The sequence below is a fragment of the Lytechinus pictus genome, chromosome 4 (assembly GCF_037042905.1).
Source record: "Lytechinus pictus isolate F3 Inbred chromosome 4, Lp3.0, whole genome shotgun sequence".
NCBI classification, from domain to species: domain Eukaryota; kingdom Metazoa; phylum Echinodermata; class Echinoidea; order Temnopleuroida; family Toxopneustidae; genus Lytechinus; species Lytechinus pictus.
The window spans coordinates 12,376,005-12,390,633 of NC_087248.1; the positions used below are offsets into that span (position 1 = coordinate 12,376,005).

Genomic DNA, 14,629 nt, shown 5'->3' on the forward strand with positions numbered 1-14,629 from the left:
GATTATGATAATGATGATGAGGATGAAGATGATGGTGGTGGTGGTGGTAAGGATAATTATGATTATAATGGTGATGATGATGATGATGAAGATGAAGATGATGAAGATAATGGTGAAGATGATGATTATGAGGATGATGATAATGACGATGATGATATGAGGATGGTGGTGGTAAGGATAATTATGATGATGATGATAATGATAATGGTGAAGATGATGATTATGAGGACGATGAATGATGATGACGATATGATGAGGATGATGAACATGATGATGATGAATGGTGAAGATGAGGATGATGATGGTGGTGGTGGTGGTAAGGATAATTATGATGATGATGACGCGTGGAGCATTGTGGCCCAGTGGATTAGTCTTTTGACTTTGAAACGAGGGTCGTGGGTTCGAATCCCAGCCATGGCGTAATTTTCTTCAGCAAGAAATATATCCACACTGTGCTGACTCAACCCAGGTGAGGTGAATGGGTACCCGGTAGGAAGAAATTCCTTGAATGCTATGAACGCCTAGGCAGCCCAGCTAAAGCCGGGGTAATAATAAAAACAGGGCCCACTGGGAGAACAGTTTTCGGAACTGAAGTGGCTTCCTTGGGTAAATAAGGTCTATATGATGATGATGATGATGGTGATGGTGATGATTGATGATGATGAAGATGATTAGGTGGTGATGATGATGATAATGGTGAAGATGATGATGATGATAATGGTGATGGTGATGATTGATGATGATGAAGATGATTAGGTGGTGACGATGATGATGATGATAATGGTGAAGATGATGACGATGATAATGGTGAAGATGATGATGATGAATGATGATGATGATGATGAATAGTGAAGATGATGGTGTTGACAATATTGCATATGAATTCAACCATGTACATGTATCCAGCATCAGATAATGGGCCCGATTGTCTGGGGACAATAGTGATTCTATTATGCTTGTCCATGGGCCCATACAGTTCTTTGTCATAGTTGATGCTGGATATGCTATTGGAATTTACCTACATGTATTTTCTTTCTTTTCTACATATAGGCATCAAATATAATGTGGGGACTTTGTGTACCTGAATCATGCTCGGATTCAGATATAGTATTCTCTCTTCAAGACTTTATAGGTAAGAAATTCTAAATATGGCACACTTTTGTATTAAATGCTTAAATTGAATTCTAGAGATCCAATTGCATTAACATGAAAAGAAACAAGATAAAATGGAAAGTGAAAATTTGATGCAACAGAAATTACTTCGAGATATCAGTGTATTTTTAATGCCTTGCCAAAAAGCCAGTTTGGAGTTCCATTCTGCGCATGATCAGAAGGCCATTCGGACTAAAAGTGTTATGGTGGTTTAATATCTGAATGAGATAAGCACCATATTTTATGTCTTGATTATTCCTATATTCTTTTGGATTTTGTTTTTCATTAGATCCACACAAAAAACTAGTGACTGGTATTTCACAGATGGCCAGGTACATGTACATGTATTTAATCCCATTAATATATTTTTTTTTTCAAATGAAATTTATAATTATGTTTAATGTGGATATTTTTGTAATATTACATATTTTAGATACCCTAATTTACACTGATACAGAAACAGAGAATTTTCTCTAAATGTAATATATTTGTTTTAACTCATCCAATACAATTGTGTTGAATATTAAATTGAACATTATCTTTAATAATCGTAATGCAGAATCATAATTGATGACACTTTCGACCTAAAATTTGCTTGAATCTAAAAATCGTGCAGATGTATCTTGATGTTGAACTTTTCTTTTTTTACAACCAGAGTTGGTTGAAGCTCCTTTCAACATATCTGCTGTGAATGCATCATCTGTCGTCTGTGCTCAAGAGCCTCCTATACCATACAACAATACAGGATTCATAGTTGTTATGTAAGTTAAATGTCCACATCTGCAGTTCTACCACAGTATTGTGGTTTTTAAATCTAGGGTATTCCAGGCTGAAAATGATATTATTGAACAGATAACATAAAATCAGACAAACAGAACACTGTAAATTTCATCAGAATTGGACAAGGAATAACAAAGTTATGGCATTATAGAGTAATACATTATTTCCAGTTCTTCATGAACATGCAATATGCAAGCTTATGATGATATTCTTCTTTGTATTTTATTGTATGAAATTATATTTATTAAAATTATATCCTCCAAGAATTAATTTAAAAAGATAGATTGACTACTGATGCATATTAAAGATATTCATTGCGGCAACTTATTTTGTTGCAAGGTAGACATAACATACACATATGTATAAAAATATAAAATAGTTTTGATTTCAATGCGACAAAAGAAAAGGGAAGTGGGGACAAGACTTCCCTAAAAAAGTATCTGTTTAACTTGTAATGAATTCAGTGCCCAACACTCTTTACTTTAATACTTTCTAATTTATTTCCTTAATTTCATCCAAGTGCAAATGGACATGCGTTGCTATGTGTTATGCACTATAAAAGAACTGAATATTATTATCATGACAGCATCAGCCCACCTATTGCCTATTCATGATGGTATAACTGCTTTCAAACTGTATCGCTAAAGTTTAGAATTAACTAACGGTTATTTTTTGCAGCGGTTTGCTCTGTGAATATTAGGTTATTTATTTAGAATAATTATTTTCAGCTCAGAGTACCCCTTTAGCATTCAGGAGAAAGTTTCTATTTTTTTTTTAATTCAGATTTATATCAAATTATCCAAATTAACCAGTATGAAAAAAAAAAGAATAGAATAAAAAAGTCCCATACACTCTTTGCTTATTTATGTATATCGGTATCTTTTGTTGACCTCCCCCTTCTCAACCCAAAACAATTTAAAGGAAAACAAGCACTAAAATTCCTAAAATATAGCAATGTGGTGAAACCATTTAAAAGTCAGAGCTGCGTCTTTCTCCCGCGAATTCTGCAAGCAGCCTTTCACTACCAATTCTCACACCTCATCATAGACATTATTATGGAGAATGCAGGAAAGCCGCTATAAAAAGGCTCATAGGGCCTTTAAAACCAGGATTTCATTTTTGTTTGTACTGTTCTTTTTGTTTTGTAACATACTGAATTTTAAACAATATACTGATTTTAATAGCGCAAAAACTATGTGCATATATTTTTGCTGCACTGTAAGAACTCCTGAAATCATAGCTTGGAATACAAATTAAAAAGAAAAGGAAAAACATGTTTGGAAATTAACTAATGATAGGTCTTACTCTTTAGTAGAGCATAATGTTGAATGTTTTACTGATGGAGAAGTTTAATTTCAAATGGTAAGTTATTCCACAATCTTGGGGCTTCGCAAGTAAATTCTTTTGTTCATTCTTTACGTCTTTTGTTAAAACAAGACCTGAGCCCCATTGCATAAAAGTTACATTAACTGTGCAATCCGAGGGTAATAGAAAGCCATTAGGTAATACCATTGTAGCAATGTTCAACAGCCAATCAGAATCAAGGATTTCACTTAAAGAGGCCGCAAAGTGAGAATGGGGGAATGCAGGCATTGCTTGAATAAGATGTGGTGCGAAAATAATCTATGCTATTAAAAGTGATTTATTACACTATATGTTTCAAATTTTGCGCTGTTAAAAGTCATCAAACAGCCTAACTTATGGGAGAGCAGTGAGAAGTAGACTCCCAGCCAATGCCTAATTGGGTGTTCTGTAATCGGCGCCGGTATATCTAGATTGGTCTGTGAGAGGGATCAGATGATGGGCTCACCAATCAGCCGGGTCAACCAGAATCGAACCAAATTTTCACTTTCAACTTCCACATGTACGAATGATACAGGATGTTTATTTTGGTTTCACAATTATGAGACCCGGTGGGTGTTTCATAAAGCTGTTCCTAAGTTACGAGCGACTTTATGAACGAGTGATGATCCTTTCTTATTGTGGTAAATGGTATACACCAAATGTTTATTGGTGATGATTTAGCACATACATGTAAGAAAGGTTCACCAGTCGTTCTTAAAGTCGCTCTTAACTTTAAGTCGCTCTTAACTTTGAGTCGCTCTTAACTCGTAAGTTACGAGCGACTTTATGAATGACTGGTGACCCTTTCTTATTTTGGTTAATGGTACACCAAATGTGTATTGGTGATGATTTAGCGCATATAAAGGTTTACCAGTCTTTCTTAACCCTATCTAGGCTGGGGTATTTTGGGAGTTCATATGGCCGGGGGGGGGGGGGGGCCTCCCAGGCCCCCCCCTTGAGATCTCGGCCGTTGACCGCGCGATCGGGCCAAAAATTGGCACGCGGGTTGTCTGGGACATAATCTACAAAATTGTATAGTAATTTATTTCATGCGAATTGCCATTAGGTGATTATGCTAATTTATGCGTAATTAGTATGCAAAATCATACTTTTTCCTCTAACTCCCTAAATAAAGCTCCAAATGTTCTAATTTTTGGTATAGAAACTCTTTGTTGTGTTCTTAGCAAGTGTACATGAACAAAATTGCGATATCAAATCATTTTCTTATGTATTATATTGTTTTTTGCAATTTCTTATGTATTTCTTTGTTTTTTTAACCTTTTGTTTTTCATTGTTTTTCCAATGAAATTTGTTGGGTACTCTTCTGAGATCATAAAAAGCATAAAATAAATACATTTAGACCAGCAAAACTAAAAATAAACATACATTTTTATTATTTTTGGTTGAAAACACAATTTACATTGACTTTGTACACAAAATCACGTTTTTGAGCAATTTTTGGTCTGACATGCACTTACATAATGTTGCGTAATTTCGGAACCACGTACCCGGGTGATGCAAAATTGGTCTCAAAAGTTGCGCAAGACTTAAAAGTAAAAAGTCAGCGAGCGGCGCGGTCAAAAAATTTCGCACGGCGAAAATATTGCACGGAACGTTGAGGGGGGGCCTCCGAGGCCCCCCCCCCCCCCCCCCGGCCTAGATAGGGTTAAAGCCGCTCTTAAAATTAATACGAACAGCTTTATGAAACACCCATCTGTTCACATTCTAGGTCTGAAGATTATTGAGAACTTTGGCAACCTGAAAAATTTTTTCCTGAGTTCAGTCGAATTTTGACTTTCCGATATTTACACTAATTGCATTAATTGACTGAATTACATGACAGACAAATTATTATACGTAAAGTACGTAACCTTTTTCAAATTGTGTTAAAGTCTCCTCACGATTCAGCCCTTTTCGGTTGCAATTATGGCATTCAACAGAGTTCAGTTCTTTGTAAGTAATGTGAAATGCATGATTTGTACTGAATGTGTTCCTCTTTTGTGAGAAATTTTTCTCAAAGCTGCTTTACAATGTTGACCAAATTAGGTTAAAAGCACTAAGAAATTGTATTGCTATAGGCCTTTAATGCCACTGCAGCGAAACTTGATGTCGGACCATGAGATTCACAGTCTGGGAACATGACCACTGGACCACCAGATTACACCTGAAGGTTCTTAGTCCACAGCTGATGCATGATGGGAGAGAAGTAAATTTCAGCTGCATTTAACTCTGTACACTTTTCACCTACATGTACATACACCTGGATGTGTCTAGACCATGCACAATATTTTCTGTCTATATTTGGTGGTGTTTGCTTTATTAATATTTCTAGTTTTGATAAACATGGCATTTTACGTGGGACATCTATCCATTAACTTTGTTTTTGTTATTGTCTTTTATTGTAGATGATACCTTTCTTCTTTGGTTAGTTCAAGGTCTGTTCTGGTTCTGACTGGTTTAATATTCTTTCCATGTTATTTCATCACCTGTACTCTCCTATAGGTGTTTTCCCCACCAATATATGCTAAGATGACGTAGTAGCAACATGTTTTATTAATTTTATAATCTACCTCTACATGTAAATAACCAATTTTAACACCATTTCACAATGTATTTTCTGATGTTGACATACATGTAGATTACATAATGTACTGATTATGTTGTGTCTAACATTCATGAAACGTGTGATATAACCACAGGTGAACAGCTTCATTAGAGGGACAGGGTCGTGTTGTGTAAAGATTAATCAATAACAAATTATCTCTCTCTACCAACTAAATTTCTGCATTTTAGGAGGTTATATTAACATATATGGCAAATGGTGTTGATTTTTAAACTGATTGCTGAAAAATCATGAATGCTTGTACGCAAGCAACCAGAGGACCGTTGGCTTAAGTTCCTCTCTGAGGGACCTGGTAATGAGCCAGGATAAATGCCTTACCAAGTGTGATTCTAACCCTGGTCACCAGAATCCGTAACCCCCGCTCTACCGACTGAGCTATTGCGCCTCCACATAAACATTAATAGATCAGAACTTTCCATCGACAGATGTTTTAAAATAGGTCCCAAAAAAGCATAAATTAAAAATGTGTTGAGATGTGATCCATATGTCTATCCATAGTCTTGTGTACTCATTCAAATCAAAATGACCAGGCTTTAATTGTTGTATGGACTTTGGAGTCGGGACCAATAACTTTTGATGCAGTATGTATGCTAAATATTGGAAGGATGAATTGAAAATATAAAATTATTTTGGATACTGCAGACACTCATTGCAAACTCAGTGTTGCTTGTTCAATGCTAGAAATACTAAAAGGAAACAATTGCACAGTAATCGTTGAATTTTTTGTGTGGTGAAAACATTTAAATCAATATTATATCTTGGAAATTAATGAATGTGAAACTTCTAAATATATTCTTCCTCATTCTCTTTTGCTGATACATAAACGCAGCAATAAATTAAATTACTGGTGTTCGGAATTTTAAGAATAAGGAAAAAAACATGTCACAAACCTGAATTTTCTTCCCCCATGTTAAGTTCCCTCTTCTTTTGTTTTTGATATTTGTTAGGTCATTTCTTGCGGTTGTTGTTGCCCTAATGCTGCTTGGTGCATTCCTTGATAAGACACTGCGTTCTATTGACTACAAGCCACCACCTGCCAACCTTCCCCCCACCCCTCAGCCGTCTGTCAACAGGTACATCAGAGTGGTAGACGCCTACCCCTACCAAAGGATGAGAGGTATCGGTAACGATACACAGCAGGTGGAACCAGAGCAGCAAGAGACAGAGGAGCTACCCACTGGTGAGATCTTTTATGTTCCTTCCTTTCATTTCAAAATAGCCCGGGATATATGGGGTTATTAAAGGAAGTAAAAGGAAACTACTGGAGCACCAATGTTTTACGAAAAAGAAATAAATTCTGACTGTAAATCATTGGCATTTGGGCAGTGTATAATCTAGGCGGAGGCTGCAGCGTTTGTCTTTGCCATTATACAAGGATGATGCTGACATTTCGCAAAATGTCAGCAATAGTCTGATGTGGAAGACTACGAAATGTGACTGTGAAGCAGCCACCTCCTTAACAATCTGGTCTTTCGTTACATGTTGTTTTATCAACCAGGATTCGTAATGAAAATTATGCTACCACTGGACATTTGTTGATAAAAGGAAAACAACAAATAATCTACGGATCAGACAAGATGGTGGCTGCTTCGAAAACCTTCAATGTAGAAGAAAGGCAAAGACAAAAGCTTCACCCTCCGATTTTATTATAGGCTACTACAACTAGAAATTGTATGCCCTTGTCAAGCACACGGCTCAAAGAAAGAGGATGTTCAATATACATGTATGTTGAAGTGTTTAGAATTTTACAAACAATGGAAATTGCCAAAAGAGAGTACTAGATTGAAGTATTGTGTTCATTGTAAAGCTTTAATACGGTCTTGCACTGTACAGAAACTCTATGCATTCCTCATTCTTGCAACTAAAAACAATGGAATCAACCTTGCTGAATACACCACATGTGACATTGCTCTATTTCAATAAATGTATAAATTTATCCATCTATTTCATCAGCCTGTACCAAATTCTGGCATCAATTCGTGCTTTCGTTCGCTGTCAACCGCAACTTGGCTAAGCTGCTTAGTGCTAGGACAACAGAGGGCAGTATATCATGCCTAAATGGAATTCGAGTCATCAGTATGACCTGGGTCATTATGGGTCATGTGTTGTCCTTTGTCCAAGGAACTGGTATAGTAGGTAGGAATATATTGATATTTCATTGATATCTCATGCCTCATTGGATCCACTTTTATGTTTTGTTGCACAGTTTATCTGTTTAAAAAAAAATAAACATTATGATTACGGGGGGGGGGGGGGTTGATTCATTGCCAAGTTCTCAGCTATTATTGCTTGAATTCAACTTTTTAAACATGTGGCCTATAACATTTAATTACAAGAGTATGTTTCATGAAATTCCAATATATGTCTCTGTTTTTTTTTTAATGTTCAATTACTGAATGTAGATTACTTCCATCAGGATTAAATGTGAAAAATAATAATTAAAAAAAAGAATTAATTGCATAGCAATTTGGGGCAAAAGTTTCAAATTTCTTATTTATAATATATGTATATAAAATGAAATTTAAACTTATGTTTTGGTTATTCTTTCAATGCAAAATTTATCAGTGTGATTATGAATTCTTGACATGAGAAACATGGGGGCATTGTTTTGTAAAACAATCTTTACAAAATTACATTGTACACCCACAAAGGATTTTGATGATGTGCTATTTGTTATAAATCTGAAACAATGATGCAATTCTTTAACTGTACCAACACATTGTAGGTCTCTTTTTAAAGAAATTAATTGGAGAATAAAGATACAGAATACCCCAACTTTGGCTGTACATAGCAAGGCTGAACTGTAGAGTACTCCAGGCTGTATAGTCATGTAAAATGTGACTTTTAAATATTTTGACGATGTTATTATATGCATTTGGATGCAAGACATGAAATCTTTATTAGATGACGCTATCATTTCTCATTGAATTCTTTTTGTGATTTGTTCCCTGATATACAGCTAACCCTCTTTTTGCCTTTGGATTCATCAGCCATTTTGGTTTCCAAGCAATCTCCAATGCATTCTTCTCTGTAGACTCATTCTTCTTCCTCAGGTAATAAAGCATTTTCCTTTTCACCCTAATTGCAGAGCACGACACTGGCACTGGTCCGACGGTCCCAGACCGGTAAAAATTGCTGTCAGGCCAGTAACTTTTGAGAAATAGCCAGATTTACTGGTCTGACTTGACCAGTTAAAAATCAAACTGAGATATTTTCTTGTCTTTTGTAAATTACAAACATGGCTCTCTAAAATTGAAAAATGGCTTTCATGAATTAAATGTGTACTGTTTGTTTGATTACTTTTTTTTTTGGGGGGGGGGGCAATAAAAGCAATAAAAGACAGCAAAATAAACTCATCTTTTTTATGTTTTTCTTTATTTTGAGTGACCAGTAAATTTTAGGTTCGGACCAGTAAAAAATAGAAATACTGGATATTTACTGGTCCACCATGAACAGGTTGGACCAGTAGAAAGAAAGGGTTAGTGCATGTGGAGCCCTGCTGATTAGTAATGGAATAGCCTTCTCAGTTCCCGGGATTCAAGAGGTGCACTGTACACGCCGCCACCTCTTCTGAGAGAACTCCACTGGTTGCCTGTGCATCAAAGAATTTCATTCAAACTTCTCTTAATTGTATATAAATCATTAATCAGTCAAGCCCACATACAGAATTACTCAAACTTAAAACCAAATCACATTGTCGAAGCCTGCGAAGTTCCACAGATGAATTATTGTTCCAGATCCCCTTTCACAAAACAAAAGTTGCGCGTGGTGATCGTGCATTTGCACTTGCTGCCCCCAAACTATTGAATAGCCTGCCAATTGACATAAGAAGCTCTCCATCATTGACTCTCTTCAAATCAAAATTAAAACATATCTCTTGAGTTGAGAAAATTTGCTGTGTAGATTGAAGTAAAAAGAGCTCTGAACAAGCACAGCAGAGTATATATAAAAGCTGCGCTATACAAATTAATGTTTATTATTATATTCATTGTGAAGATCATCAACGTAATTTTGCATAAAGTTCTCAATTATCAGTCAGTCGAGCAGCACACGTACACATGCACAGTACACGTACGCTGCGCTGCTTTTGGCTACATTGGCAATGGCCCAAACATATTGGCCCAAATATATCCAACAGCTCCCTCTTGAATCCTGGGAATGTGCACCTTTTTTGTGTCCTGTATGACATACTATACTTCATTTCAGCTGAGAAGGATATGTAATCAAGCCAAGTAAAATATTGGTTCTTGCTCCCCTTCTGATACTGCATGAGGAGCACCATCAATCAAGAAAATATTTTATTATTTTCATGTCAAAAAGATTTTGTCAAAACTGTCCTGTACGACACAGCATGGAATACATGTAGCCCCATTGAATATATAGATTTAACAAATATTATTGTATTACATGTTACAGTGGACTGCTGGTGGCATACATGGCCCTTGGGAGGATGGTGAAGACAAATGGAAAGCTTCCGTGGCTCTGGTTTTATTTCCATAGATACTGGAGGTAAGTGATGAAGAAATATGAATGTCCAAGACCACCGCACACCTTACGACTAGTCCACGATCCGATTTTGGAACAAATCGCATTTTGCTCATTTTCTGAAAATATGAATGAAATGTATCTTTTTATGGTTCATATTCAATGAAAGGGCCGTGATGACCGTAAAGTGAGAGATCATACAACATGACACTTCTTTGTAAGAAATGTTTCCACTTCAGCTCGTTGCCGTTCATTTCAAGATAGAATTATTAACTTACTGATTATTTTTGAAAAAAACCCAGATATTTGCTCTGCAGTTTGCATTCATTTTCGTAGGTAATGATTAAAAGTTTGAAGTATGTCATCAAGAAAACTCTGGTTATTTTTTATTAAATGGGGCCCGTTGCATAAAACTTTTTTCCTGAGAAAACTCAGGTTGTTTTTACCAGAGTTTTTTTACCTGTGTTAAAGTCAATGGCAGAAATCAGACTAACCTATGTTTTCAGTTTTTACCAGAGTTTTCTCAGGTAAAAAGTTTTATGCAACAGGCCCCTGGTGATTCGCTTCTCTGTTACACGGGCTTTAGCTCGAGCTGCTTTTAAGTACATGTACATGTATTTAGTGCATTCAAGGAATCAATCCTGCCAGTACCCATTCACCTCACCTGGGTGGAGTGCAGCACAACGCAGGTAAATTTCTCGCTGGAGGAATTCACGGCATGGCTGGAATGCGAACCTACGACCCTCTGATTGAAAGACGCAAGTCAGAACCAATAGACCACGATGTCCCCGCTAACAGTGTGCCTGGAATACGTTAGATGACACTAAACAAAATGCCTATTATTCTCTTCTATGTTTTTTTAAACCAGGTTGACTCCTGCATTGGGTATGACGATGCTGATCTCTCTCTATATAAAGCCTTATTTAGGAAGCAGTCCGGTTTGGTATGTCCAGACGAAAGACGTTGCTTGTGAGAAATACTGGTGGGCCAATCTCCTCTACGTCAATAACTTGGTTCGAAATGCTGGACAGGTAAGTATAATGAATAATTGTTCATATTTATATAGCGCCTTTTGTGCGAGATACAAAGCCCCTTTGAGATGCCGTCCCTGGTCAGCATATGAGATAAAATATTTACAAGCTACCAGGCAGTGACAGTATTGTTCTTTTAACCCTTTGAACCTAAAAAGCTGGAATACAGGCGTCAAGTCATGTGATTCGAAAAGCAAAGGTCTTATGTATCAGGTAACGTGTAAAAATGATGTTATTTTAGAGATATTCAATAGATAACTTCAGTTTATAATTCTAAGGTTTTAAAGGTCATCTGGGGGTCAAAGGGTCAAGTTCTTGTTCAAACTGCTCTCATTTCTTTATTTCTGCATCAATTATATTAACACTTGGTACATATCATCCTTGGGTAATACCGCATGTGTGTTTATGAGGGTGATGGGGTCAAAAGGTAAAGTTCTTATTCAAATTGCTCTCATTTATTTATTTCTGCATCAATTGTGTACAAATAACTTGGTACAAATAACCATTAATGCTACATGTTTATCCATGAGGATGACAAGGTCAAAAGATCCCATTGCATATTTTATTGATCGCTATATCAGGCAAGACTCTTGGTTCGTGTACCACCTTGTCTGATATCCTGATCATGTACATGTATGCACAGGACTTTATTAGAAAAATACTGTCACTGCCTTGTAATTCGTAAATATTTGATCTCCTATGCTGACCAGGTACGGCATCTCAAAGCAAAGCGCTTTGTATCTCACAGAAAAAGCGCTAAGAAACTAGCAAGTAATTACTGCTGCATTTAGGTGTTACATGTACAGTGTACCTGTAGGACAATTTATCACTTTAACCCTAAAATGGCCTGGTTTATAAACCAGAGTTTATACTTTTAAGTCTCGCGCATCTTTTGAGACCAAATTTATGACGCCCGGGTACGCGGTTCCGAAATTACGCAACATTTTGTAAGTGCATGTCAGACCAAAAATTGTCCGAAAACGTGATTTTGTGTACAAAGTCAATGCAAATTGAGTTTTCTCATCTTATTCATAAAGATATGATTATTTTTACTTTAAACAGCTGAAAGCAATTGATTGTAGCATAATTATGCTTCAAAAAGGTTGTGCAATAAATCTGGTGAAAAAAACAAAGAAAAACAAAGGGTTGAAAAACAAAGAAATACATAAGAAATTCATAAAACAATAAAATACATAAGAAATTGATTTCCAAACCGAAGTTTTTTTCAATTGCCATTATTAAGAATGCTACAAAGAATATTTTTACCAAAAATTAGCATTTTAGGAGCTTTATTTAGTGAATTAGAGCAAAAAGTATGATTTATGCATAAATTAGCATAATTAATTCATATAAAATAAAATCTCATTATTTTGGAAAATTTTACCATACAGCCTTGTAGATTACATCGCACACTACCAGCGTGCAAATTTTTGCGGCGCTCGCGCAATCGGCGGCCGAGATCTCAGGGGGGGGTTGAATCAACCCCCCCCCGGCCACAGAACAGCCAAAAAAGCCCGGCCTAGTTAGGGTTAAGGTATAAATCATTATGATGTTTCACAAAGATTTAAAGCTAAATGAACGTAGTTGCAGTAAAACACTGATTTCGTGAGAAAGTCTGTAAAACCAAGGTAAAGTACCCTGTATTGATACATGTATATCAAAACCAAGGATAAAGTACCCTGTATTGATATATCATTGTGGATCTATATCTGGTACAGTTACATAAACTGAACTTTGTGAAATCATAATATCTAGCTAAAAAACGATCACACTGAAGATCGCCAACACAGATAGGCACACGTGGGACAGTGTATTATTATTGCTGGAATAAAGACCCGACGGAAGTGACCGAATCTGCGCTTATTTTGCTTATTTCTCAGCAATTACACAATTTCTTCCAGAATCCTTTGGCGCATATTTTTTATTCATACAAACAGACACTTTGGTGATCATTATATTAAATTCTGTAAAAAGTCATTTTGAGATCGTTCCCACAACTGGAATTTATCTTTAAGTGTGACTTAAAGTTATTCTTAGGGCCAATGGACGCATTTTTATTAACACATAATCTCATTGATGGATATGCTGTAGCGCACGTTTCCTGTGATGTCAGTCAGTCATCCAGATTTTATATCCATTTAGTCCTCAACTACGTTGGTGGCCGGATTCACCTAGAACTCACAGAGATCCCCCTCACCACCTCCATCCACTATACCCTACTCACTGCATCCTCTTCCCTCAACCCAACTCTCCTACTCTCCTCCAGATGCTTCTTTCACGTCTTCTCTGGTCGCCCCCTTCCCCTCTGACCAGCCACCTCAAACTCATGCACCCTTCTAAAAAGGGATCATTATCCCTCCTCAACACATGCCCATACCAGTGATGATTCATATATAAAAACTGTATTTTCTATCATTTTGTGCTCAAATTCAATACTAAAATGAAGATATTGTATTGTTTTCTATTCCGAATTCCAGTGTATCGGATGGGTGTGGTATCTTGCTAACGACATGCAGTTCTTTGTGATAAGCCCTCCCCTCCTGATTATGCTTTACAAGTAAGTGCATACACAGGTACATTTCTAAATTATATAAACAGTTTAGTGTCATATGGCTTCTTCTACTGTCATGGTTTGCCCAACAATCTTCCATTCAAAGAATGTCAGTACCACAGATTATGGGTCCACGACATTTGCTCCGGCAGCGATTGTTCTGCTAGGGATTCCACTCACTAATCAAAAGACTTACTTCGACCCTTGATATACACACTACACCCTACCCTAAATCTAATCCTGCGACTAACATGAAACCCTATTGTAACTCTAACCCTACACTAAATCTAATCCTACGACTAACATGAAACCCTATTGTAACTCTGACCCTACACTAAATCTAATCCTACGACTAACATGAAACCCTATTGTAACTCTGACCCTACACTAAATCTAATCCTACGACTAACATGAAACCCTATTGTAACTCTAACCCTACACTAAATCTAATCCTGCGACTAACATGAAACCCTATTGTAACTCTAACCCTACACGAAATCTAATCCTGCGACTAACATGAAACCCTATTGTAACTCTAACCCTACACTAAATCTAATCCTACGACTAACATGAAACCCTATACGTAACTCTGACCCTACACTAAATCTAATCCTACGACTAACATGAAACCCTATTGTAACTCTAACCCTACACTAAATCTAA

General features: G+C 36.5%; 1 protein-coding gene across 1 annotated transcript in view; it reads left to right on the top strand.

The window, feature by feature from the left end:
* Nucleotides 1-14,629, top strand: part of LOC129259007 (nose resistant to fluoxetine protein 6-like) — a 49,260-nt gene that overhangs the window by 14,918 nt on the left and 19,713 nt on the right. Inside the window, exons 4-11 of the mRNA XM_064098399.1 lie at nucleotides 1,051-1,132; nucleotides 1,808-1,913; nucleotides 6,847-7,079; nucleotides 7,853-8,035; nucleotides 8,859-8,952; nucleotides 10,316-10,408; nucleotides 11,253-11,415; nucleotides 13,893-13,972. Coding sequence (XP_063954469.1) covers nucleotides 1,051-1,132; nucleotides 1,808-1,913; nucleotides 6,847-7,079; nucleotides 7,853-8,035; nucleotides 8,859-8,952; nucleotides 10,316-10,408; nucleotides 11,253-11,415; nucleotides 13,893-13,972 — 1,034 coding nt within the window. The remainder of the gene's footprint in view (nucleotides 1-1,050; nucleotides 1,133-1,807; nucleotides 1,914-6,846; nucleotides 7,080-7,852; nucleotides 8,036-8,858; nucleotides 8,953-10,315; nucleotides 10,409-11,252; nucleotides 11,416-13,892; nucleotides 13,973-14,629) is intronic.